The sequence below is a fragment of the Toxorhynchites rutilus genome, chromosome 1 (assembly GCF_029784135.1).
Source record: "Toxorhynchites rutilus septentrionalis strain SRP chromosome 1, ASM2978413v1, whole genome shotgun sequence".
Taxonomy (NCBI): domain Eukaryota; kingdom Metazoa; phylum Arthropoda; class Insecta; order Diptera; family Culicidae; genus Toxorhynchites; species Toxorhynchites rutilus.
Window position 1 is genome coordinate 25,283,137 of NC_073744.1, and position 25,937 is coordinate 25,309,073.

Genomic DNA, 25,937 nt, shown 5'->3' on the forward strand with positions numbered 1-25,937 from the left:
ATCCTACGAATACATGTGACACCTATTGGATTTTTCTCCGATTCTTCAAATTTATAAGCGTTTTTTTATTTTGTTCAGCTCGACACCTCGGAATGGAAACAGGTCTCCTCCACCGCCAAGGATCTGGTGCTAAAAATGCTATCACCGAACCCAATAAACAGACCCAGCATTTCGGAAATTCTCGAACATCCCTGGATGAGGGTAAGTTGGAGCGGGAACCGACTGAAGAACTCCTGGGGAAAGATTATTACTGCTAATGCTTGCGATTTTTTTTATTTGCTTTTGGTCCTCTCCGTTCCCGATAGGATCGCGATAAACTCCAGCGGAATCATCTCGGCGAAACGGTGGAGGAATTGAAACGATACAACGCCCGGCGCAAGCTGAAGGGGGCGGTGCAAGCGGTCGCCGGTGGGGTCGCACTGGATCCGCTTTGCTGTGCCGACACCGATTCAAGTAAGTTAACCAGATGCCAGCGGAAGGGTAGGGGAAGGGGGATGGGTTAATCGGTTTTAATGTTGTGGGTTGGCTAAACATGCACGCACACACACGGACGCACGCACGCACACACGTGTGCACACGTTAACGAGCATAAGCAGTAAGAACGCGCGCGCCCTGGGGGGTTCTTTTATCTTCCTTATCCTTCGGAAAAATACCTTTTCGGTTGGGCTGTGGCAGAAATGAGCTTGCTAAGCTCGGAAGAGCTATAGTGTTTTTTAAAAGAGTACATTGTAATACCAGCCAGACGGTTCCACCGTTGTCGTTTTATGGGAGACATACCTTTTGTCTGGTTTTTGTTGGCTTACTTTGCCTACTAATTCTAGAAAATTCAGAGAGGGGAACACAACAAATATTTATTACAATTTAGCACAAGTTCGCATTGGAATATTAATAAGACATGTTTGAACAGACAACCATATCTTTGCTATAGTTTTGCGGACAGTTTTTGTTTCAATTTGATGTTAACGTTTACCCAGACTTGACTGAATACATTCTTAATCGAACAAGGGCGTGGAAAGAATGGAATATTTGATCTTGAACTCGAAATACGAATTATAATTTAGAATATTATCCTATTTGCTCGTTCAATTATATTTGATTATTATTCTCTATTTAGCTATGATTTAATGCTACTTACAAACAAAAAATCCTTCCTTATCGATTCGTTGCTTTTTAAGATATGTTTCCATACTCAAAGTCCATGCGTCCACAGAAAAAAACGCCCTCTTCAAATCATGTACAACAGTCACAAAATAAATCTCACACACAAATCACAAACAGTATCCCCTATCTTCCGGCACGTATCTTCGGAAGCACCACCCACAAAGCATCTTCCTACCTCTCGCTCGCTTTCTCGCTCCAGTATCTCTCTGCTCTATCTTCTCGTTTCTCCCCTTTCCATTGCAGTGGCCATTGGGACCGCATCGGAAAGCCTGAACGAGTGGGCTGACGAAGAGGCCGGCTTGGAGGCTATCCAGAAGATCCTAGACTCATTAGACGATATCATTGCTTTGCAAGACGCTAACTGCGAACCGGAAGTGCTGGCCAGTATGCTGCGCGATGTCAAACTGCATGAACTGCTACAGGTAATCATCCCTTTCTCTCTCATTCGCCACCACATCGCTCGCAAAAACCATTCCCCCGGCGCCCAACATCCATCCATCAGCTTCATTATCATCACCATCAACGTCATCCATCTCCGCTCCTGAACGATAGTTTATGTTTCACATGGGTTTCGTTTTAAAATCACGTTTCTTTCTTCTTCTTTTGTTCGCTGGAAATTTTCGTTTCCACCTCTACCCGCGCCCACCACGCCTTTCGGGTTGGCCAACGACACACAGTTGTACGATAGAATAAGTAGTTCCGTTATCAACCCGTCACGGGCCCCACCCGGGGACGCCATTAGCCGCTGCCGGGACGCAATCGATACCACCAGCTCCGCTCCGGGCCACAAGTATACCCGCGAGAGGACCGAACTCATCAATCTGCTCGGATCATCCCACATACAGGTGAGTGGCCCCGTTTGTGGTGCTTGTTGTTGTGCATTTGTTTCGTCCGCCCGTGAAAACCCACCTCCACCGATTCTGGTTCTGGTGGGTTCGGGGAAACTACTTTATCGGCCTTCTTTCGCCGTCTCCAAAAAGCTTCTTCGTTTGCCAATAGATTGCGTGCGCGCTCGAGTTGTGTAGAGAAAGCTCGATCCTGCGCGTCGGGGCATTCTGCTCCCACGAAGGTAGGTTCTCTATCATTTGTGCTTTCTTCCTTCTTCCGAACTGATCTAGATATCCATCGGGGAAAGCTTTTTATCCGTTGGGGGTGAGCTTTTCCCACGGAAGTTTCGTTTCAGTTGTTTTTGTTCATTTCCGGAATCGAATTATAGTGAAGGACTTTCGAAATGAAACTTTCTCGAACATCTTAGTGTGAATCGAACTACTGAAAGTTTATCCAGGGTAAACTGCACATCTATGACACACATGACGTGAACGTGACTTGCTTATGTTGACATTTCTATTCGGAGGTTCCTCACATTTGGCTTGATTTTTGTATTGACGAAAAATATGTAATATTGTCTTCCAAGGCCTCAATCGTTGCTGGTTTATCCGTATAGACGAAATACTTACTTATTAACCCAAAAGAAGTGTCAAATAACACGATCTAGGTGGTCAATTCACAGGTCCATAAAAAATCTGGGAGCTGTTGGAAATAAAAGTTTAAATAACAAACCTACAAGAAATCATGACTTCCGTGTGAAATAATCGAATGGGTAATAAAACATTACGGGTGCACACTGCACATATTTTAGAGAAACAGAATCCTATTAGGTGTACCGGTAAGTTTCTTCGGTTTTACAACAGATGGCGTAACTTGATTATTATTCTAGTGAATCAAATGTCCAGACATTTGTTGGAAAGCTACTGTCATTGCGCGTCTTTTTTAGAATATGTCAAAAAGTTGAAGCGTAAACAACATAACTTTTGCCACTTCGAATATGTCGAATTTCGTACCAACGAGAGTGTTTTTGCGGGGACTGTTATTTCATATCTTCAATATGAAGAAAAAAGCTGCGGAAAGTCATCGTATTTTGGTGGAAGTTTATGGTGACTATGCTCCAACTGAGCGAACGTTTGCACAGTTTAAAAGTAGCAGTTTTGACTTGGTAGACGAAGAACGTTCCGGGCCGCCAAAAAAGTTTGAAGATGAAGAATTGGAGGCTTTACTCAATTAGGATCCGTCACAAACACAACAAGAACTTGCAGATACACTTGGAGTAGCTCAGCAAACCATGTCCGATCGTTTGAAAGCAATGGGAATGATCCGAAAGATAGGACATTGGGTGCCGCATGAATTGAAGTCACGAGCCGTATTCTCCAGACATTACTCCGTCCGATTACTTATTAAATTTGTATCCATTTTTGCAGAATAAAGCATTAATTTTTCAAAAACAAAAACAAAGAAACTTAACGGTACTCCTATTAGCTTGAGATACTTGTACCATCAACTATAACATTCTTTAACCCTTTATAAGGCCGTGACAACTATATCGCCACCAACGAAAAATATTTTTTTCGCTGAATTTGGAATATTATTTCAATATTTTGCAACAAGTTGATAAGTTTTTCACTGAAACGTTCTATTTGGGATCTACTGTGTAAGATCATGCGGCTTTTTCATTAAAATAAATGGTGTACTCGATGGAAAATTTAAATTTTCTATTTTTCCTTTGTAAGTCCATATGAAAAAAAAATCATTTCTCCTGCACTAGAAATTTTGTATTGATTTTTACATAACCAAAGGCGCAATAAAGTGAGTTTACAAGGCAGCGGCAAACAGTGTTTTTGGGGTTAACGGCAGTGGTAACTATATTCCCACCAATTTTTTCAACTGTTTCAATAGTTAATTATTTATCAAAGGTAAATATGTGCTCTTCCTCATGTAAGGATTAAGTTCTCTGAAGAGTTGAATCATTGCCTAGTTTCTACGGTCTTATAAAGGGGTCAAAAGACTCGTCTAAGCCCATGTCCAGAATGAACACAATATACTGAAAACAAAAAAGGCCTAAAGGCGATGTATTCTTATACATGGACTGGGTTAGAAACTCAAAATCAGAAAAGCAGAAAAGCAGAAAAGCAGAAAAAAAGGAGAAAAGCAGAAAAGCAGGAAAAAATCAGGAAAGCAAAAAAAGCTTTAAAAGCAGAAAAGCAAAAAAAGCAGAAAAGCAGAAATCCATAAAATAAGAAAAGCAGAAAAACCGAAAAGCAGAAGAGCAGAAAACCAGAAAAACAGAAAAGGCAGAAACGAAAAAAAGAAGAAAATCAGAAAAGCAAAAAAACAGAAAAGCAGAAAGCAGAAAAGTAGAAAAAAAGAAAAATAGAAAAGCAAAAAAAAACAGACAAGGAAAAAAGCAGAAATGCATAAAATCAGAAAAGCAGAAAAGCAAAAAAGCATAAATCAACAAAAGCAGAAAAACAAAAAAAAAACAGAAAAACAGAAAAGCAGAAAACCAGAACAGCTGAAAAACAGAAAAGCGGAAAAGCAGAAAAACAAAACAAAAACAGAAAAAAGGAAAAGCAGAAAATCAGAAAAGCAGAAAACCAGAGAACCAGAAAAGCTGAAAAGGCAAAGCAGAGAAGCAGAAAATCAGGAAAGCAGATAAGCAGAAAATCAAAGGGCAGATGTAAAGCAGAAAAGCCGAAAAACAAAAAAGCAGGAAAACATAAAAGCAATAAAGCAGCAAAGCAGAAAAGAAGAAAAACTGGAAAGAAGGAAAGCAGAAAAGCAGAATAGTGAAAAGCAGAAAAGCAGAAAGGCAGGAAAGCAGAAAAACAAAATAGTAGAAAAACAGAAAATTGGGAAATTTGAAAATCTGAAATTCATCAAATCTCCAAATCTCCAAATCATCAAATCCTAAAATATTAAAATCTTAAAATCTTAAAATCTTCATATCTTCATATCTTCAAATCTTCAAATCTTCAAATCTTCAAATCTTCCAATCTTCAAATCTTCAAAGCTTCAAATCTTTAAATTTTCAAATCTTCAAATCTTCAAATCTTCAAATCTTCAAATCTTCAAATCTTTTTTTTTTATTTCTGTATTATACAGGGAAACTTCGATATAACGTACCCTCGTTATAACGTACCCTCGATATAACGTCACTCGATATAACGTACACATTTCCAAAGTGTAAAGGAAAAATTTTATCAATATTTTTTTTCTGATAGAACAATGAATTATCTTTATTGTGATGCTAAAACAAGTTTTGTACCTTCAACCAATTCCGAAATACAGCTGGTTTTGTGATTCCGGATTCTAAATGAATCAAGCTTTAATCAACAGTACGAAGGGAAACATCATGAGAAAGGCTGGCTTCGTCTTCTGATTGAAGTTATTTATTAACTTTACTAAAACAGCAACACAATAATGTAATATAGACTACGTTTGTGATTACTTTATTATGCTTCGATATAACGTACAATTCGATACAACGTACAATTTTGAAAGTGAAATGTACGTTATATCGAAGTTTACCTGTAGTGACTTTCAACACATTTGGTTGGTTCGTCACTTTTACCTTCCATTTCGGAAGAATGTCGGGAGTGAGAATTGAACTCGTGATCCTTAGCGTGAGAGGTATGGATGTTACCGCTGCGCCAGATCGCCTCCACGTCTTCAAATCTTCAAATCTTCAAATTTTTAAATCTTCAAATCGTCAAATCTTTAAATCTTCAAATCTTCAAATCTTTAAATCTTTAAATCTTCAAATCTTCAAATCTTCAAATCTTCAAATCTTCAAATCTTCGAATCTTCAAATCTTCAAATCTTCAAATTTTTAAATTTTCAAATCTTCAAATCTTCAAATCTTCAAATCTTCAAATCTTCAAATCTTCAAATCTTCAAATCTTCAAATCTTCAAATCTTCAAATCTTCAAATCTTCAAATCTTCAAATCTTCAAATCTTCAATTCTTCAAATCTTCAAATCTTCAAATCTTTAAATCTTTAAATCTTTAAATCTTTAAATCTTTAAATCTTCAAATCTTCAAATCTTCAAATCTTCAAATCTTCGAATCTTCAAATCTTCAAATCTTCAAATCTTCAAATCTTCAAATCTTCAAATCTTCAAATCTTCAAATCTTCAAATCTTCAAATCTTCAAATCTTCAAATCTTCAAATCTTTAAATCTTCAAATCTTCAAATCTTCAAATCTTCAAATCTTCAAATCTTCAAATCTTCAAATCTTCAAATCTTCAAATCTTCAAATCTTCAAATCTTCAAATCTTCAAATCTTCAAATCTTCAAATCTTCAAATCTTCAAATCTTCAAATCTTCAATTCTTCAAATCTTCAAATCTTAAAAATCTTTAAATCTTTAAATCTTTAAATTTTTAAATCTTTAAATCTTTAAATCTTTAAATCTTTAAATCTTTAAATCTTTAAATCTTTAAATCTTTAAATCTTTAAATCTTCAAATCTTCAAATTTTCAAATCTTCAAATCTTCAAATCTTCAAATTTTCAAATCTTCAAATCTTCAAATCTTCAAATCTTCAAATCTTCAATTCTTCAAATCTTCAAATCTTCAAATCTTCAAATCTTCAATATCTTAAAAAAATTGAAAAATTGAAAAATTGAAATATAGTAAACAAGCAATAACGTATAACAATAATAATTCACGTGTAGGATTATCATAGGATATTATTATTATGCTTTATAATAACGATTTCAGGAGCGCTGTGTGTGAAGAAAACTCGAACTGTATTAATGGTTTTCAACTAAAGGAAAAAAAAAAAAAATACTGAAAATCAACTTCATAAATCTCTTGAGCTTTCTAAATCCTTCCTCACCCTTTTTTGTTTTCGGAGGCCGCACGTTGGCGCTTCCCTTTTGGTCAACGCGAAAAACAAACCAAAAAAACAAATGACGTTTTCCCGGCAGTGGATCATTTTGAGGAGGGAAGAGAGAGGGGTGCTATTGTTGAGTGAGCGATGCAAAGAAATAATGAAGCATATTTTGGCGGATTAGAAGATGAAGATACAGAAGAAGCGCAGGAAGAGTAATGGCGCTTCGGTGGAAAAGTTGTTTCGTTTTCCACCGAGGCGAATGACTTTAAGCTGTTCATTTCGATTGAAGGCAAGAGGCTAGCCGATCATATATTATTCTGATTTAGAGATTCTCTCCCGAGATAATAATTTTGCGGGAAGTTTGCCGTGCCTTCTACCGTGGCATCGGCAAGAGGGATTGTGGAGGGGGTTTCCCCTGCAAAGGGAAATAATTTGCAACTCTTTTTTTCTTGCCTCTTACTCGCCTATAATAATGGGCTTTCCGAGGCAAAAACTTTTATCGCCCGTATACAAATTGTGGAATCCGATTTGCTAATGTACTTCTATCATTAGGTAATTGCTTTTGAATATTTATGGATCCGTTCGGTTAACCGATATATACCATTTTCGGGGGCCGATTCTTGGTCGGATTTCTTCATAAATTCAAACTTCTTGCGAAGCGGAATTTTCGCTCCGTCCCTATTCAATAACGGAACGGGAATCACAGCCCTAGGATTTGAGTTTGGTTTAGTGATGAAAATACCTGTCCAAAAAAGAACTACACTTTGTGTATTGTATTCCGTGAGTGGATGAGTGAGTTGTGCCAAGAAGCGTTCCCTCGTTGAAAGAGGAACTTTTCGGTGCAACTACCAAATACGGGCTCCGTTTCAATGCTGTTGTGAAATTCTAAACTTTTGTAACTCACTGAAGAGTGTGTTTCTTCGCTTGGGAACTAGTTGTGCACCAGAGTAGCACAGTGCGAAATTTCTGGGGAAACATTACAGTTTGCTGCAGTTTCGTTCTTTATTTTATTTCATGATGTTTGGTGGCTCCATTTGCTTTACCGCCGAGTTTAAACGTATGAGGTTGAAAATGATACAACTATAATTGTAACTGACGAGTGGGTTGGTCACCAACAGTTCTTTCTAGATCTTTCGCATACGAATTATCATGTGTTGAAGCGCCTATATAACTTTCTCATTGGTAGAACCTTCAAAAATCAGCACCATTCAGGAAAGCACTTTGTCGACCTGAACTCTGTGCACACAATTTCTTAGCAGATTGCAAGCGGCTTGTTTACTCACTTCAGTAAATCTCATCGCAGCATACTAACCTAACTTTACAATAAGGGTGTATTTTCCCGCAACCCTATTCAACACTGCTTTCGTCGAATGTTATGAACAAAGCTCACAGCTCAAAACTTGCAACCAGCTAGAAACTTTCAGCAGTTTAACCCCCCTCCGAAAAAGGGACGTGTATTTGCCGGTCCCGACAAAGGTACAAGATAAACAATTGGACCAAAGTGCCGTACACCCTTCCTAACTCACGAACAAACCCCGCAGGTGTTGATGGGATCTTCAACCCGCAGAAATCCAACCCTGAACACCGTGGCAACTATTGCATTACACCAGAGAGGACTTCTCACCGTTACTTGGTGTTTCGGGTGGGTCGGCTTGGGTGCGCAGAAAGTGCAGCATTTAAAGGGTATGTCACATCAAATTGCATCACGGAAAAAACGCTGTAGAAATTTAATTTTTAGGAATTATATCTTCAGCTCTCGCTTATAATCAGATAAGAGTGTATAGATCACGTTGGCCATGCTTCACTGTCAATTTTTCGTAAATTTGGAAAAATGTCGTCGAACGAAAAAGAGCGTTGTGGATTAATCCTGTGCACTCATTTCGAGAATCCGGAGTTGTCACATCGGGACACCGGTAAGATGCTGGGAATCGTCCAATCCACGGTCAGCAGAGTACTAAAACGATACTTCGAGAACCTAACCATCGACCGGAAGGTGAGGACGGCAAAAATGGATGCTCCGTCAGTGAAAAAGATCACAAGCGCGTAGTTAAGCAGTTTAGACGTGATCCGAGAAGTTCGATCCGGGATGTCGCCAATAAGCTGAATTTGTCAAGTTCATTCGTCCAGCGGACCAAGCAGCGGGAGGGCCTGCGTACATACAAGGTTCAGAAGGCTCCTAATCGCGACGAAAGGCAAAACATGGTGGGGAAGACGCGAGCCCGGAAGCTGTACACCGAAATGCTGACGAAGCTGCATTGCCTGGTAATGGACGACGAAACCTACGTCAAAGCGGACTTTCGTCAGCTGCCGGGCCCGTTGTTCTTCTCCGCAGAGGACAAATTCAGCGTTCCGGAGGAGATTCGCAAGCAGAAACTATCCAAGTTTGCCAAAAAGTACATGGTGTGCCAAGCGATCTGCTCTTGCGGAAAGCGGAGCGCCCCCTTCGTGATGACCGGCACGGTAAACGGGCAGGTTTACCTTAAGGAATGCCTAAAGAAGCGCTTACTACCACTATTGAAGCAGCACGAGGGCCCGACCATCTTCTGGCCGGATCTCGCTTCGTGCCACTATTCAAAGGACGTGTTGGAGTGGTACGAAGCCAACGGGGTCATGTTCGTGCCAAAAGAAATGAACCCGTCCAACGCGCCGGAGCTTCGCCCATTAGAGAAATATTGGGCGATTATGAAGCAGGCCCTCCGGAAGAACCCAAAAGTTGTCAAATCGGAGGCGGACTTCAAGAGAAAATGGATTTCTGTTAAAAAAAACTACAACCTGACGTTGTACAGAACCTTATGGACGGGGTAAAGAGGAAGGTGCGAGCATACGGGCTTGGGCTCGAAGTATGAATAAAAAGAGAATGGCAAAAGTTGTTTAATAGTTTTTATTTTACTGTCTAAAATTTTCAAAAGGATCGGTCTATTGGTCTACTTTCTACAGCGTTTTTTCCGTGATGCAATTTGATGTGACACACACTTTAATCGAACAGAAGATGTTATCTGCGACGAGAGTTGGGGGGAATGGTTGGACGAAACTCGGCGCGGGAGTGCATTTATTTAATTAGTAGCAAATTTTGTAAAACCGCCGGATAACTCGGGCTCGGTTTGATTGACATTTGCCGTCTCACTGGTAAAGGAGCAGCGCGAGCGAACAATGGGCGTTGTGAAAAGGAAACTGAAAAGGATGGAATCGGGATATGATGCAATTATATGTACACCGATCAGAAGGGGGGTTTGGAACAATAGCTTCAATTGGAATATGTTTCACTGTTAGAAGCTACATTCGATGGCACCACGGAAGCCGAAATCGGGTTTCGAACTTCTCGGTGTGGTTCAAGAAGGAAACTTCCGTCGAGTTTGATCCCAATGATAGCAAACAAAGAGTGAACTGAATCTTTACTCTTGCTTGGAAATATTGCATATAACTTCTGAAACAATCATCCGGGCTGTATAAAGCCGGCAAACGATGAAACTAATCACAATTTGTTTTTCATGTATGAATCAAGCCGCTGAACTTATTGAGCACCGGGAGAAAGGTGACACGACCGGGATCCGGAATGATCAAAAGTGGTTAGGCGCCGGTTTCGATTTGAGTTTGCACGGTTGAAACCCTTCACGTGGCTTTCAATGTACCAATCTTATTTAGAATCCAGATTTAATCATTCCGAAAGGAGGGCCAAACTCAGAATCCATATTCGGATTATATACTCAGTTCCAGATTCAGTCAGATTTCAGCATCCAGCATCTAGTTTCTGATTTAAGATTCGGATTCCAAATACAAATCTTTTCGAATTATAGGTATGAGGATTCCGAACTCCAGAAATCCAACTACGGATTCGTGTTCTACTATTCAGTTTTCTGAACTTTGAACCAGATATTAGATGAAACGTTGATTCCAGACACCGTATTTCTCAAATTTCGCAACATATTGATTCTGTTTGAAATTATATTTTCAGATACCACATTTTCCGATTCTGAATTAAAGGTTCCAAATATTCTACATAATCCGGAGGCAATATTCTAATTTGAAATCTATACCTTCCAATCATTGGTATGAATTTTGGATTATCCGAAAATTCTCTGAAATCACAAATTCGGATGATTATCTCGGATTTATTCTACAATGATAAGTTTGTACGATTGGAGTTAATTTCTTCAATTGGAATTAATTTTGACTACATTGCTATTTATGTTTCGCCATTTTGAAAATAATAATGGATTTTCAGGCGGAAATTAATCGCCAAATTGTGGTTGTAAAATTCGAGTTAAGATTAACCGATTTGAGCTGTCTTTACTTAGTTGTATCCCTCTCTGGCCGTAGATCAATGTAATGGTGAGAAAAATTGTTTTTTTGAAAACTTTGAAGAAGAAAAAAAAATTGAATTACCATGTTTTTTACAGTAATAAACAATTTCAAACTGCTTTCGAGATTGGTAATCTGATAGATTTAATTGCTTCACACCACTGTAGATGACGGAATTGTACAATCGTCATCGGAATCAAAGCAACAAACTTTCGCTTTCTGACAGATCGTGAAACAAAATCTTAATAAAGATTCAGAGTAAAGAATCTTATGCCTGAATTTAAATCTGAAACTCTGACCTTAGAATACGTAAATTTGTAGCTGGAATCTAAATATGGATGCTGATTATGGATTCCAAGTCCAGAATCTAGATCCGAAACCTGACTATTGAATATATATCTGTATCTGAACCCAGAATCTGCATAAGGATTCCGAGTATAGAATTTGGGAAATCTGGGATCGGAATCTCGAATTCAAAACTGAATTTCTCTGGAATCAAATATCTAGCGCCAAAAAAACTGAGCGCCAAATCTGCAATCAGAATCTAGATGCTGATTATGGCGTCCGAGTCTTGAATCTGGATCCGAAATCCGAATATATTTAAATCTGAATATGAATTGGAAAAAGATTCCGAATAAAAAAGATAAACTGGAAATTTGTATCTAGGATATAATCTGAAAATCCGAATGCTGAATATGGATTCTTAGTTCAGAACCTGGATCTGAAACCTGATTCTTGAATCTACATCTTTATCCGATTCTAGAATCTGCATAACAATCCCGAGTATAGAATCTGAATTCAATGAACCGGAAACGGAACCGGAGTCTTTAATTCAAAACTGAATCCTCTGGAATCAGAAATCTGACTTCAGAATCGAAATATTTTAGCTGGATTCCAAATCTGGAATCTAAACTAGATGCTGACTATGGAATTCTAGCCATGAATCTGGTTCCGAAACCTTTTTTTTTGAATACGAAAAAGATTCCGAACAAAAAACATAATCTGGAAATTTGTATCTAGAATTCTAATTCGAAAATCCAGATGCTGAATACGTATTCCTAGTTCAGAACCTCGATGTGAAATCTGATTCTTGTTTCTAAATCAGTTTCTAAAACCAGAATCTGAATAAGGATTCCGGGTAAAGAATCGTATGTATGAATTCAGTTTCAGAATCCGAAAAGTTGTAGCTGCATCTCAAATCAGGAATCAGAATCCAGATGGTGATGCTTAATCTGGATCGAACAAAGATTCCGAATAAAAAACTTAATCTGGAAATTTGTGTCTAGAATTCTAATCTCAAAATCCAGATGCTGAAAATTCCTTGAAGATTCCTAGTTTAGAACCTGGATCTGAAACCAAACCCTTGAACCTAAAACAGTATCTGAAACCAGAATATGAATAAGGAGTTCGAGTAAAGAATCTTGTGTTTGATGTTAAATCTGAGACTCTGACTCCAGAGTCCGAAAATCTGTATCTGGAATCCAAATCTGGGATCAGAATAGGGATGGTGATTATAGATTTCGAATTTCGAATCTGGATCTGAAACTTTGCTATTGAATCTGAATCTGAATCGGAAAAAAGATACATAATAAAGAATTTAAAGCCTGAATTTAAATCTGGGATGTGAATCTCGAATTCAAGACTGTAATCTGGAATCTAGACTCACGCCAGATTATAGAAAAAATCAAAAACACCCGTCGAAAAAACTTTTGGAAGCTAATGATCGTCACATCCATTGTCGGGATTGGCCATCCCTTCGGATATCTCTGTAATCAGAATCCGGTAATATGAATCTAGAATTCAAATCTGAAAATCTGGATGCTGAATATGGATTCTTAGCTTATAATCTGAACTTGAAATCTAATTCATGAATCTAAATCTCGATCTGAATCCAGAATCTGAATAAGGAATTCGAGAATAGAATTGTAAGTCTGAGAGTTTAAATTTGGGCTCTGAATCTGGAATCCAAAACTGAAATTCTCTGAAATCAGGATTTCTATTCTGAGCTCAGAATCCGAAAATTTGCATCTAGCATTCAAATCTGGAAATCTAGATGCTGAGTATGGATTCTAAGCTCAGAATCTGGATCCGAAACCCTATTTTTGAGTCTAAATCCGTATCAGAACAAAGAATCTATAAATATTTCTAATAAGAATTTCGAATAGGATAACTCAAGAATGAGTTTAAATTTTGGATCTGCATCTCGAACCCAAAACTGATTTTCCTTGAAATTATAATCTGGATTCTGTGTTCTGAATCCGGAAATCTATAGCTGGAATCAAAATATGGAATCAGAATCTGGATACTGGATCCGGATTCCGAGTTCAGAATCTGGATTCGAAACCAGATTCCAGACTCTAAATCTGTATCTGAAACCATGATCTGAATATGGATTCCGAGGAAAGAATCTTTTGCTTGAATTTAAATATGAGATTCTGACTCCAGAATCCGGAAATCTGTATCTGGAAACAAAATCTGAGATAAGAATCTGTCTATGGATTTCGAGTTCCAAATTCGTTTTCACCATGAAGTGACGTTCGTGATCAGGCCGATAATAAGGAAGCTAAAGTGAGAATTGAAATCTGGGATGTGAATCTCGAATTAGAAACTGAAATTCTCTTAAATCAGAATCCGGGTATATGCATTTAGATTTCAAATCGAAAATCTAGAAACTGAATATGAATTCCAAGCTCAGAATCTAAATCTGAAATCTAATTCATGAATCTAAATCTGCATCTGAATCCAGAATCTATAAAGATTTCTGATAAAGGTTTCGGATAAAGTAGCTTGAGAATGAATTCATATCTGGGATCTCGAATTCAGAACTGAATTTCTTTGAAATCAGAATCTGGATCCTGAGTTCAGAATCCGGAAATCTTTAGCTGTAATCAAAATCTGGAATCTAAATCTGTTTCTAAAACCAGAGTCCGAAAAAGCATTCCGAGTAAAGAATCCTAAGCCTGAATTCAAATTTGAGATCTGAATCGAATCTTAAACTGAAATTTTCTTGAATCAGAAATTTGGATTCTGACTTCAGAATGCGGAAATCGAAATTCGAACATCTAGATGGTGAATATGGATTCCAATTTCACAATTTGGATCAGAAGTATGATTCAAAATCTCAATCTAGATCTGAATTGAGTGTCCGGAAATCGATTCTGAGTTCGAATTTTCGTACCTTGAACTAGTTTTGGTATTTGAATCTGGAATACACAACTGAATTTTAAAATCAGAATTTGGATTCTGTGGATTGAAAGTTCGGAATTTGGATCCGAAACCTGATTCTTGAATCTAAATCTGTCTAGAATCTGAAGAATCTGAATGAAGATTTCATTCTTATTGATATTGATTTTAAAACTGGAATCTGAATCTCAATGCCAAAACGGAAATTCTCTGAATTCTGAGACCATGGTCCAGAAATCTGTAGCTGGATTCCAAATCAGAATCAGTATCTAGATGCTAACTACGGATTCTGAGTTCAGAATCTGGATCCGAATCCTGATTCTTGAATCTAAATTTGAATCTGAAACTAGAAACTGTATAAGAATCCCGAGTATAGAATCTTAAGCCCGAATTGAAATCTGGGCTCTGAATCTCGATCCCAAAATAGAAATTATCTGGATTCCAAATCTGGAATCGGAATCTGGATGCTAACTACGGGTTCGGAGCTCCGAAATTTCCAAAATTTTACTCTTGAATTTAGGTCTGGATCAGAAACCAGAATCTGAATAAGGATTCCGAAAACTGTATCTGGAATCCAAATCTGAAGATCGAGAAGCTGAAGATGGAGGCCAAGTTCTGAATTGCGACCGGAAATCTGATTTTGGAATCCAAATCTGAAAATTACATCTGAATTTTAATCTAGATTCTGAAGAAGGATTGTGAGTTTAAATCGGAATCTGGCATTTGAATCAGGAATCCAATTCTATGATTCTTAGTTGAATGTTGATTTTTGATCTGGGGATCGCATAATATCAGGATCAGGACTTCATACAACTAGTACGATTTTTAACTTGGAGTTTGAAACAATTGAGCTAAATCTGAAGTTATGGGCGTGATCAGGGGTGATCTGAGATTAGGAGATTCGATAGAAACAAATCTTTCTACACACATGATGAAATCTCAATCATTACGGTATCCAGAATCCAGAATCCAGAATCCAGAATCCAGAATCCAGAATCCATAATCCATAATCCAGAATCCAGAATCCAGAATCCAGAATCCAGAATCCAGAATCCAGAATCCAGAATCCAGAATCCAGAATCCAGAATCCAGAATCCAGAATCCAGAATCCAGAATCCAGAATCCAGAATCCAGAATCCAGAATCTAGAATCTAGAATCTAGAATCCAGAATCCAGAATCCAGAATCCAGAATCCAGAATCCAGAATCCAGAATCCAGAATCCAGAATCCAGAATCCAGAATCCAGAATCCAGAATCCAGAATCCAGAATCCAGAATCCAGAATCCAGAATCCAGAATCCAGAATCCAGAATCCAGAATCCAGAATCCAGAATCCAGAATCCAGAATCCAGAATCCAGAATCCAGAATCCAGAATCCAGAATCCAGAATCCAGAATCCAGAATCCAGAATCCAGAATCCAGAATCCAGAATCCAGAATCCAGAATCCAGAATCCAGAATCCAGAATCCAGAATCCAGAATCCAGAATCCAGAATCCAGAATCCAGAATCCAGAACCCAGACCCAGACCCAGAATCCAGAATCCAGAATCCAGAACCAAGGACCCAGAATCCAGAATCGAGAATCATCCAGAATCCAGAATCATCCAGAATCCAGAATCATCCAGAATTCAGAATCATATAGAATCCAAAATCATCCAGAATCATTCAGAATCACTAGACTCATGCCAGATTATAGAAAAATCATAAATACGCGTTGAAAAAACATTTGGAAGCTAATGATCGTCACATCCATTGTTGGGATTGGCCATCTCTTCGGATATTCACCCAAAACTCATTCCACATTGTTTTGGTCAAATTCTGATCCAAACCCAGAGCTCATATTTCGGAAAGCATTCGAAACGACAAAGCTGTAATCCACCCCCCATGGCTTCAAAAGTGCATCGGGTGTTCCCACGCCGGCGGACACAAAACTCCGCTGGTAAGTCTCTGCCTGTTGTTTATGGTTCTTCGTGTCCACCTCCCTCGCCCAAATGGTTTGAACTTTTGCGCTTGTTAAATAACAAAAGCGTCAATTCGAAGAAGTTTTTAATTAAAAAATATCTCAAAGCTCGCTAGCTCTGTCTCTGTCAGCTTCTCCGTTGGTTTCCCCCAGGCACCGGAATCTTTGAACTGTTCGCGTACCAACGGATCGGCAACGGCAACTCCTTGTTCCCCCCTGTTCAGTGACCCACAAGTGTGTCTCCGTCAAGGGCTGAAATCGTGCCAAATTAATAGAGCAGCAGCGACTGCAGCGGGTAGGATTTCCGCCCTCTCAAATACCGGCCAACCGCCCCCATCCCAATTATCGTCCTGTGCCTTCCGCGGAACAACTACTGCATTCCGGGTATCGTCGTCGTTCCATTTCTGTGAGAACTGCTCGTAAAGGCAGTTTGGCCCCGCCGGTGTTTGTTATGCAGCTGAATTTCATCAATTTTTCACTTCGGTCGGTTCTTCCATTTTGCCGAGATTCATTCCGGCTCCACCACTCCGAGTTTTTGAGTATATGGGACAAGGGCGGTTGGCTGCCTTTCGAATGGATTCAACGGTATGGACTTAATGGACGACGTGTGCATCAAATGATTCATTTCTACTGAAGAATTCGTATATTTTACCTTTACACCGTAATGTAGCTCCCGAAGGCAAAATTCTCGCCGCTATGTTCCCCCCGTTCGTATCTCATTAATTCCAATATTTCCGAGCATCTTGTCGGTGATACTTTCATCTATTTCAATGCCTTCAAACGCCGTCACAAGCGACGGCATTGTCTAGAAGATCGGTCCGAATCATCAGTCTCCTGAACCGGTGGCATCGCTTCACCGGCGATGCGAAAAAACGACTTTAGAAGGACTTGTCGTGGCATCAAACGAAAAACGGGGGACAGAAAAATGTTCCCGCGTCTTGCCCTCGTCGTCCCTCCCCCTCCCCATCACACACACAATAAACGACCAAGATAAAGGCCCCAAAATGATGACAAACGACACTGTGGAAGTACTTGAAAAATGCTTTCGTAATCCCCACCCGCCACCGTCGTCCGGGTGACCTTGCCGTATGACCGTGTTCCGCCCCCCTCCATAGTCCGTCCGGATTTTTTATCTTCGTTTGCACTTCCGGGGGCTGCCGGTAGTTGTTGCAGGAGAATTTCATGAAAAATATACCCCACCGAAAACGGGGAGGGGGGGGGGGAAGTGGTTGGACTCAAAGCTCATCATCAGCGGCTCTCGTGCTTCTTCGCCAGACCCCCAACCCCACACCACGTATTGCTTCCCGGATCGCAACGGGTTTGCTGGAGTCCGGCCACCGCTGCTGGACTCGACCTCGCGCACTGCACTCCGGATTCTGGAGGGTGCAATGTCAAACTTTAAATTGTTTGTCTTCTGCAGTTTTCATGTTTGGTTAATTTTTCGCTTATGAATATTTAGAGAGATAGAGAAAACGAGCAAAAAAAAAAGCTATTATGCGGAAGGGATGAAGGATTGAGATGACAAAGAGTGAGCTTTTGAAGCGCGATGGTGATGCAGCTTTTCGGACAATTTACGAAGTTTTTTTTTAAATTTTTTTTTTGGTTCTGTCTATTTTGGTGCAATGGCGTTTGGCTCAGGATATGATGAGAAAATAAATTGAAAACTGCTACGTTTAAGTCTCATTAAACGGGAGGATGCAGTTCCAGAGTGAGCAAAAGTAAATTAGCGGGTGTCATTTTCCACTTTATTGTTTCGGCAGTAACAAAACCACTGCCAGCGGTTGAAGGAAACTAATTTTCTTCATCACACCACTAAAGTAAAACTACGATGCCCAAAACATTCTGATGAAATGAACCATATGACTTTCGAACTACTCCCAAACTAGTGCAGTAATATGAGTTTCCTGTTCAGCTGCTCAACGAAAGCTTGCGCTGCGTTTCGCAAAACTTGTGTAATAACTTTCGCAGAAGAAAAGTCTCCGAAAACTTCGGCAGCCAGGAATTAAATTAATTTCCCGCCTTTGAATGATGGCGCGAAGTGAAAGACCCATGGAACCCATAAAACAATGGTTGAGCCGAGCATTAAAATTAGAGGAAATAATTCGCCAAATTCGTCCGTCCATCCGCCGACTCCCGGCACCACTTCTTCCCACTGAGCGGTAGCGATTCCGAGCAAAGGGTGGTCAAAAGGTTTATGGAGTGGACCGCGTGTGCCTTCTCCGGTGTCGTTAAATTTTATTCGATCGCATTACGACGTTAACCCATTGCCAGTTGCCGCGCTACCCGCTGCTCAGAGACCCCCTCTTCTCCGGAAATAATCCGCTCCGTTCAAAGTGAAGAACAGCTATCCAAATAGCCAAATAATATTCCGACCTGTTTCCCTTGTGTGTGTGTGTGTGTGTTCAATCAAATCCCTTTTCCCAATCTTAAGCTCAGCTTCGAGCGCCAGATTCGGTTTCAATTAAAACCAGCCGTTCATTGGAGGGGGTGTACCGGTGTCGAGGGTGGATGACGAGAGCCGAAACCCTTTTCTTTATGGAGTTCTCCGGAAAAACAAAAAGTTTTTTTCTCTCGCCGACAGCCCAGGCTTACGGCCTCTCATCGCCGCCGCCTTTCATCCATCTCGCCACTTGCAGTCGCCGGCCAATCATAAAACGATAAATCACGACTTTTGTTTAATTAAAGAAATTTACAGAATTTTGCTTCCACTTCGCTTCGCTCGCCATCCGCACGGCTGGCTACACTGCACTGCCCCTCCTCCTCGGTCTGGAAGTCGGAAGGGTCGAGGATTATACGTTTTTGTTTGGCGGCCGGGGTTGGATTCGGCTGCTGCTGCTTGTTGTTATTGTGGAACAAAAATCATGGAAGTGAGAAAGATTGTTATGGATTTGGGCCGGAAGAAAGCACTCGGAGCACTGGGAAATTAAAACACAGGAAGTGGAAGAGTTGGTGCTTTCAACCCTTATTAGATTATTAACTCTCTCGGTGCTCCATATTGCATTATTGGCAGTTTCTTTTTCCGACAGTTGCAACAAAACCGGAGCAATAAATTTGATGCGACGCAGAAATGGTCCAAATGAGCACCAGTATTTTTATGGTTCTTACCGACATTCGAAATCGTCACAACATCTGTCATTGATTGTACGAGCAAGTACTTAATGTGTTCCGGCTGAGTTTGGAGCAGTTGTTTTATTTAGGATTGGAAGAAGCGTATGGTGAGTTTGTACCTTTGTTATGACTGACTGAGTCGGGAAGCTACATCTTTCATTGAAGTTCTATAATAATCGCAAATATCAAGGTATTGCTTCGGGGGAACATTTTATTTGTTGTATCAGTACATGCATTCATATTGAACGACGAGCTAACATCAAATTCCGTTCTGAACTTGTTAAAACCTTTACCGAGGCGGTTATGCTGGTGGAACAAATTTATGATGGTATGTGTATATCCCGTAACATATTTAATAAATAAGACTACAGGGAAACTTCGATATAACGTACCCTCGTTATAACGTACCCTCGATATAACGTCACTCGATATAACGTACATTTTACCTCGATATAACGTACACATTTCCAAAGTGTAGAGGAAAAAAAAAATCAATATTTTTTTCCTGATAGAAAAATGAATTATCTCTATTGTGATGCTAAAACAAGTTTTGTACCTTCAATCAATCCCGAAATACAGCTGGTTTTGTGATTCCGGATTCTAAATGAACCAAGCTTTAATCAACAGTACGAAGGGAAACATCATGTGAAAGGCTGGCTTCGTCTTCTGATTGAAGTTATTCATTAACTTTACTAAAGCAGCAAAACAATAATGTATTATAGACTACGTTTGTGAGTTCTTTATTATGCTTCGATATAACTTACAATTCGATACAACGTACAACTTTGAAAGTGAAATGTACGTTATATCGAAGTTTACCTGTAATTGGTACTGGGATTCCCGTGGTCGAATAGTTAGCATCACCCATATTCCTGTTCAAACTAGGAGATTTGACGTGAATCGTGATTAGATCGAATCGAGGAAAAAATTCAACCATGATTCTTTCAGAAAAAAACTCTAAAATCAACGAAGACGCACAGCCAGAATATGAATTGAATTTTCGAAAGGGTACCTAAAATCGTTCACAGAGTAAGCAGTAATGTGTATGCTGATTTACAATAGGTATGCCTTCAACACTCTAATTTATAGCAATGCGCAGCTGAAATACAGATACAGCAATTCCCTGAAAAGCCGAACCGAAAAAAATGTTTGTTCTGATTTTGCTCAAACCTCGTATGTTTATGTTATTAAACTAACCACTAACGGCCTCGTTGTCGATTTTGTCGAATACATTCTGTTAAATTCTGGAAATTCTTCCCGCTGAACATTTTTCCTTTTTTTTCAAGTTGGTACTACTGTAAGTGGTCTTAATGCCAATTTTGAGCGTGATCTGTCATTTGATTTGTTTACAGCGTCATTGAGAACCAGATAACTTTTCTTTGCTAGGCGATTTTTGTTATGATAATGTATAAAATTTTGCGTTGCAAACAAAATTTCTTGCACCGAAACGTGGAAAATGCTGCAGAATAGAGCTTAAGGTCGCAATTTCTGTGACATGGAAAAATATCGAGAAATTCGTTCAGCAGCATAAATAAAATAGTATTCTAACACGAATTTTCCAGGTTATTAGCCGAAATGGCAAGGTTTCCAATTATTGACTTGTAAATCACCCGATCGTTTTGAAATTTTTCATTATTAATGAATTTTGAAATGGTTTTATAGAAATTGGACAGCTGAAATTATCATATTCAAGTACAATAAATAAACAAAGAACTCTTTTGAACAAAATTGACGTTCAATATACTTTATTCTAAGCATTCAACAATGTATGAATGTATCTTGTTGAAATACTAACTTTTTGTGCTACAGGGTGGAGAATCAGGGTGGTCTTATAGAAGTTGGACAGGATGTATAAATTTAGATGATACACAAAGCATTTTCTTTAAGCACCCAACTTCCCGGTAAATATTTGACAGAATGTTTACATTTTCTAGAAAATTCTTCAATGCTGGACCGAGTTCCTTCCTGAATTTGGAAAAAAATTATGCAAAAATGTCTGCTTTCCAAAAATCATAGAAAAATAGATCTTTGAAAATGACACCTCAAAAAACAGAAAAACAAAAGTTTTAACCCAAAAGAAGACATTTGAGATACATTGTTCTTCACTTTTCCTTCAAATTCCGCTGTTGTTTACGCTTCGCTGTTTTAAATCGAAGTGTTATAATAATATATAAATCGGATAGTTTTCGAATGTTAGAATTTCCAAATTTTCGAATTTTCGAATTTTCGAATTTTTGAAAAATCTTTTTCCAAATCTTCAGATTTTCGAATTTTCGTATTTTCAAATTTTTAAATTTTTAAATTTTCGAATTTTCAGATTATCAAATTTTCGAATTTTCAGATTTTCAGATTTTCAGATTTTCGAATTTTTTAATTTTTGTTTTTTGTATTTTTGTATTTTTGTATTTTCGTATTTTCGTATTTTCGTATTTTCGTATTTTCGTATTTTTGTATTTTCGTATTTTCGTATTTTCGTATTTTCGTATTTTCGTATTTGCGTGTGAATTTGGTTCATCGGACATAATTTAGGGGTGCCTCAAAGCTTTAATTTTTTGGTCCTCGATAATTTTCCAAGTACGTGAAATTTGGAAAGCCAACAAAAAATTTTTCGATGCCTAATAACTTTAAAATGCATAAAACGTCGAGATCTGGTGTCATCCCGAAAAAAAAATTTTTGGCCGAAAATCGACCTTCTGGGGCTTAGCCTGATTGGTAATGAAGGTATGGAAAAAAATGACCTTGAAAGTTTCAGCACAATCGGACATTATTTATGGGTGCCTCAAAGCACTCAAAGTTTTGATTTTTTGACTACTCAGGCTCATAAGGTCGTTTTTTTTAGAGATAACACGAGATATCGACGTCTTATGCATTTTGAAGTCATTTGGCATCGAAAACATTTTTCCGATTTTCCTAATTTCATGTAATCCCCCCTTGGGAGATTTTCGAGAGTCTAAAAAAATCAAAACTTTGAGCGTTTTGAAGCACCCCTAAATCATGTCCGATTGAGCTGAAACCTTGCACAGGTCATTTTTGGGCCAATAAATAAAATGAACATGGTCGGTTTTTGAAATTTTACTCAGGTCTCTCTTCAATTGTCGAATGATCATTTTCGCTGCCACCCTAGATGTAGATATAGTGGACAAAAATGTCGGGAAGAAATAAAAAATCGATTTCTTTATGTTTTCCTTCATAGATTTTGCGGGCTAACATAATTTTTTGCCAACTATCTATTCATTTTTGTACAAAAAAAATGTATTTAATTTATAATGGAAAAAAATCGGCAATTATTCTTCGGACAACACAATGGATAGAGAATATAAAATAGAAAATACAGATTGAAAACCAAGAATTCTACATTGAAATTAACTTAAAACGGAATGTAGAATCTGAATAATTACGATTGACGTACTGAGAGTTAATAAATTGGATCATGACAGTAGAAAATACCGAACGAAAAATAGTCGAAATGCAAAGTAGCAAATTAAAATTAAAACAAGAGAATTAAGACCTTATAAAGGGTGTGTCACATCAAATTGCATCACGGAAAAAACGCTGTAGAAATTTAATTTTTAGGAATTTTATCTTCAGCTTTCGCTTCAAAATCAGATAAGAGTGTATAGATCACGTTGGCCATGCTTCACTGTCAATTTTTCGTAAATTTGGAAAAATGTCGTCGAACGAAAAAGAGCGTCGTGAATTAATCCTGTGCACTCATTTCGAGAATCCGGAGTTGTCACATCGGGACATCGGTAAGATGCTGGGAATCGTCCAATCCACGGTCAGCAGAGTACTAAAACGATACTTCGAGAACCTAACCATCGACCGGAAGGTGAAGAACGGCAAAAATGGATGCTCTGTCAGTGAAAAAGATCACAAGCGCGTAGTTTAGCAGTTTAGACGTGATCTGAGAAGTTCGGTCCGGGATGTCGCCAATAAGCTGAATTTGTCAAGTTCATTCGTCCAGCGGACCAAGCAGCGGGAGGGCCTGCGTACATACAAGGTTCAGAAGGCTCCTAACCGCGACGAAAGGCAAAACATGGTGGGGAAGACGCGAGCCCGGAAGCTGTACACCGAAATGCTGGCGAAGCCACATTGCCTGGTAATGGACGACGAAACCTACGTCAAAGCGGACTTTCGTCAGCTGCCGGGCCAGTTGTTCTTCTCCGCAGAGGACAAATTCAGCGTTCCGGAGGAGATTCGCAAGCAGAAACTATCCAAGTTTGCCAAAAAGTACACGGTGTGGCAAGCTATCTGCTCTTGCGGAAAGCGGAGCGCCCCCTTCGTGATGACCGGCACGGTAAACGGGCAGGTTTACCTTAAGGAGTGCCTACAGAAGCGCTTACTACCACTATTGAAGCAGCACGAGGGCCCGACCATCTTCTGGCCGGATCTCGCTTCGTGCCACTATTCAAAGGACGCGTTGGAGTGGTACGAAGCCAACGGGGTCACCCTCGTGCCAAAGGAAATGAACCCGCCCAACGCGCCGGAGCTTCGCCCATTAGAGAAATATTGGGCGATTATGAAGCAGGCCCTCCGGAAGAACCCAAAAGTTGTCAAATCGGAGGCGGACTTCAAGAGAAAATGGATTTCTGTTCAAAAAAAAAAACTACAACCTGACGTTGTACAGAACCTTATGGACGGGGTAAAGAGGAAGGTGCGAGCATACGGGCTTGGGCTCGAAGTATGAATAAAAAGAAAATGCCAAAAGTTGTTTAATAGTTTTTATTTTACTGTCTAAAATTTTCAAAAGGATCGGTCTACTGGGCGAATTTCTACAGCGTTTTTTCCGTGATGCAATTTGATGTGACACACCCTTTATTTTAGAATAAGTAATGGTGAACTATAGATGATAAATTGAGCATTGGAAATCAAAGATTGGTAAATGAGTGCAGGTCGGACTCGGTTATATATGATCCGATTGTATAAAATTTTGGACACGATTATATTGTGTGAAAGTTTGAAAAACATTTTATTAAAATGTTTCAATTCTGACTTATTAAAAGAAAAAATGTAATATTTCAACGTAAAGGAGAAATTTAATTGGTTATTAAAAGCACAGTGGAGTAAAAACCGTGATTTTTGAAGGTTTTGATAGAATTCTTACCAGGAAATGTTCATAACGATATTGCAGCCAAATTGAGAACTGAACTCTATGCTTAAATTTATTGCGTTGTATATTTTCCTCAAGTGTTTCATACGGAAAACCATATCCACTAAAATTGTGTTTACCGATACAGTGAGTCAAACATTAACAGTTGTAATTAAATTGGTATTCAATCACTTTATTATTCTAACTAGGCTAGGTTTAGTGCTTTGTGTCAAAGCTTCCACATTGTGAATTCTGATTTTGTTCACGGTAAATTGCTACTTACAACTATTACAAAATTTAGCTTATTTAATTTCTAAGATTTAGGATTTTGCTCAAATTGATCGAAAATTCAATTGTTTCACTCGGGCTAAACGATAGAAAAATTATAAAACGTGAGTTGAATTGGAAATCATTAAACTGAATTCTAACCTGTTAAATTAATTTTAGGAAATTTTATCGAAAAACACAAATAAATTCGTTTTGAATTATATTTTTGTGTGTGATAAAGTTGTTTTCTGACTTTAAGGGGATAAACAGAACATTAAATTCTTCTTTTATATTCTTAAAACGAAATATATATGTATAAAAACAAATGAGAAGATTTTTTTTTTGACTCCATTATTATATACAGTGAAAATAAATCGGAAACTGTATAAAATCGAGTCCACTCTGTATTAAAAATTGTCGGTTAGTTCGTAATATTTATTTACCAATATTTGATAGATAATGATAGAAGAATGATAAATGAAGGATGGGAAACAGGAACAAGAAATTGTTAGTGAGGACTAAAGAATTTGGAATAAAAAATTTAAATGCTCGAATCTGAAATTCAGAATTTATTAATGGCGTAGGACCACGACATTATGTTATTCAATTCGCTTGTTTATTATTTTAGATATTACTTTAATCGAGATATTAGAAATAATCATTTAGAAGAAAGTTTGGTGCCCTGAACATAATCTATCATTAATTCTTGTCCCCACGAGAACAGTATACAAGTTGACCACATTTCGCAATATATTTCTGTATGTCAATGTACGCATTGCACTGAGTATTCATCACGAACGCTATTGTAGCGGTTTTTTACGCAGTTGAAATAGGTCAATTTGATAAACTTGAACTAAACCCTTGGCCTTGAAAAAGACAATTTGAAAAGGCTCCCTGCCACTGCCATCTGGATAGCTGGATGAATCGTAAATGAACGAGCAGCAATACACGCGCTGTATTTTCGTTCAGGTTGTGACAGGAAACTCGAAACTGCTGATGTTGTTGCTGCTTTACTAAAGGGTGTGTCACATCAAATTGCATCACGGAAAAAACGCTGTAGAAATTAAATTTTTCAGGAATTATATCTTCAGCTTTCGCTTATAATCAGATAAGAGTGTATAGATCACGTTGGCCATGCTTCACTGTCAATTTTTCGTAAATTTGGAAAAATGTCGTCGAACGAAAAAGAGCGTCGTGAATT

The 25,937-nt window shown here is 38.5% G+C and overlaps 1 protein-coding gene across 15 annotated transcripts in view; it reads left to right on the forward strand.

Annotated features, from left to right (window-relative positions):
- Positions 1 to 25,937, forward strand: part of LOC129776923 (peripheral plasma membrane protein CASK) — an 858,562-nt gene that overhangs the window by 249,539 nt on the left and 583,086 nt on the right. For all 15 annotated transcript variants that reach the window (XM_055782870.1, XM_055782878.1, XM_055782933.1 and 12 more), the window contains 4 exons: positions 79 to 201; positions 306 to 453; positions 1,405 to 1,583; positions 1,839 to 2,006. In XM_055782870.1, coding sequence (XP_055638845.1) covers positions 79 to 201; positions 306 to 453; positions 1,405 to 1,583; positions 1,839 to 2,006 — 618 coding nt within the window. The remainder of the gene's footprint in view (positions 1 to 78; positions 202 to 305; positions 454 to 1,404; positions 1,584 to 1,838; positions 2,007 to 25,937) is intronic.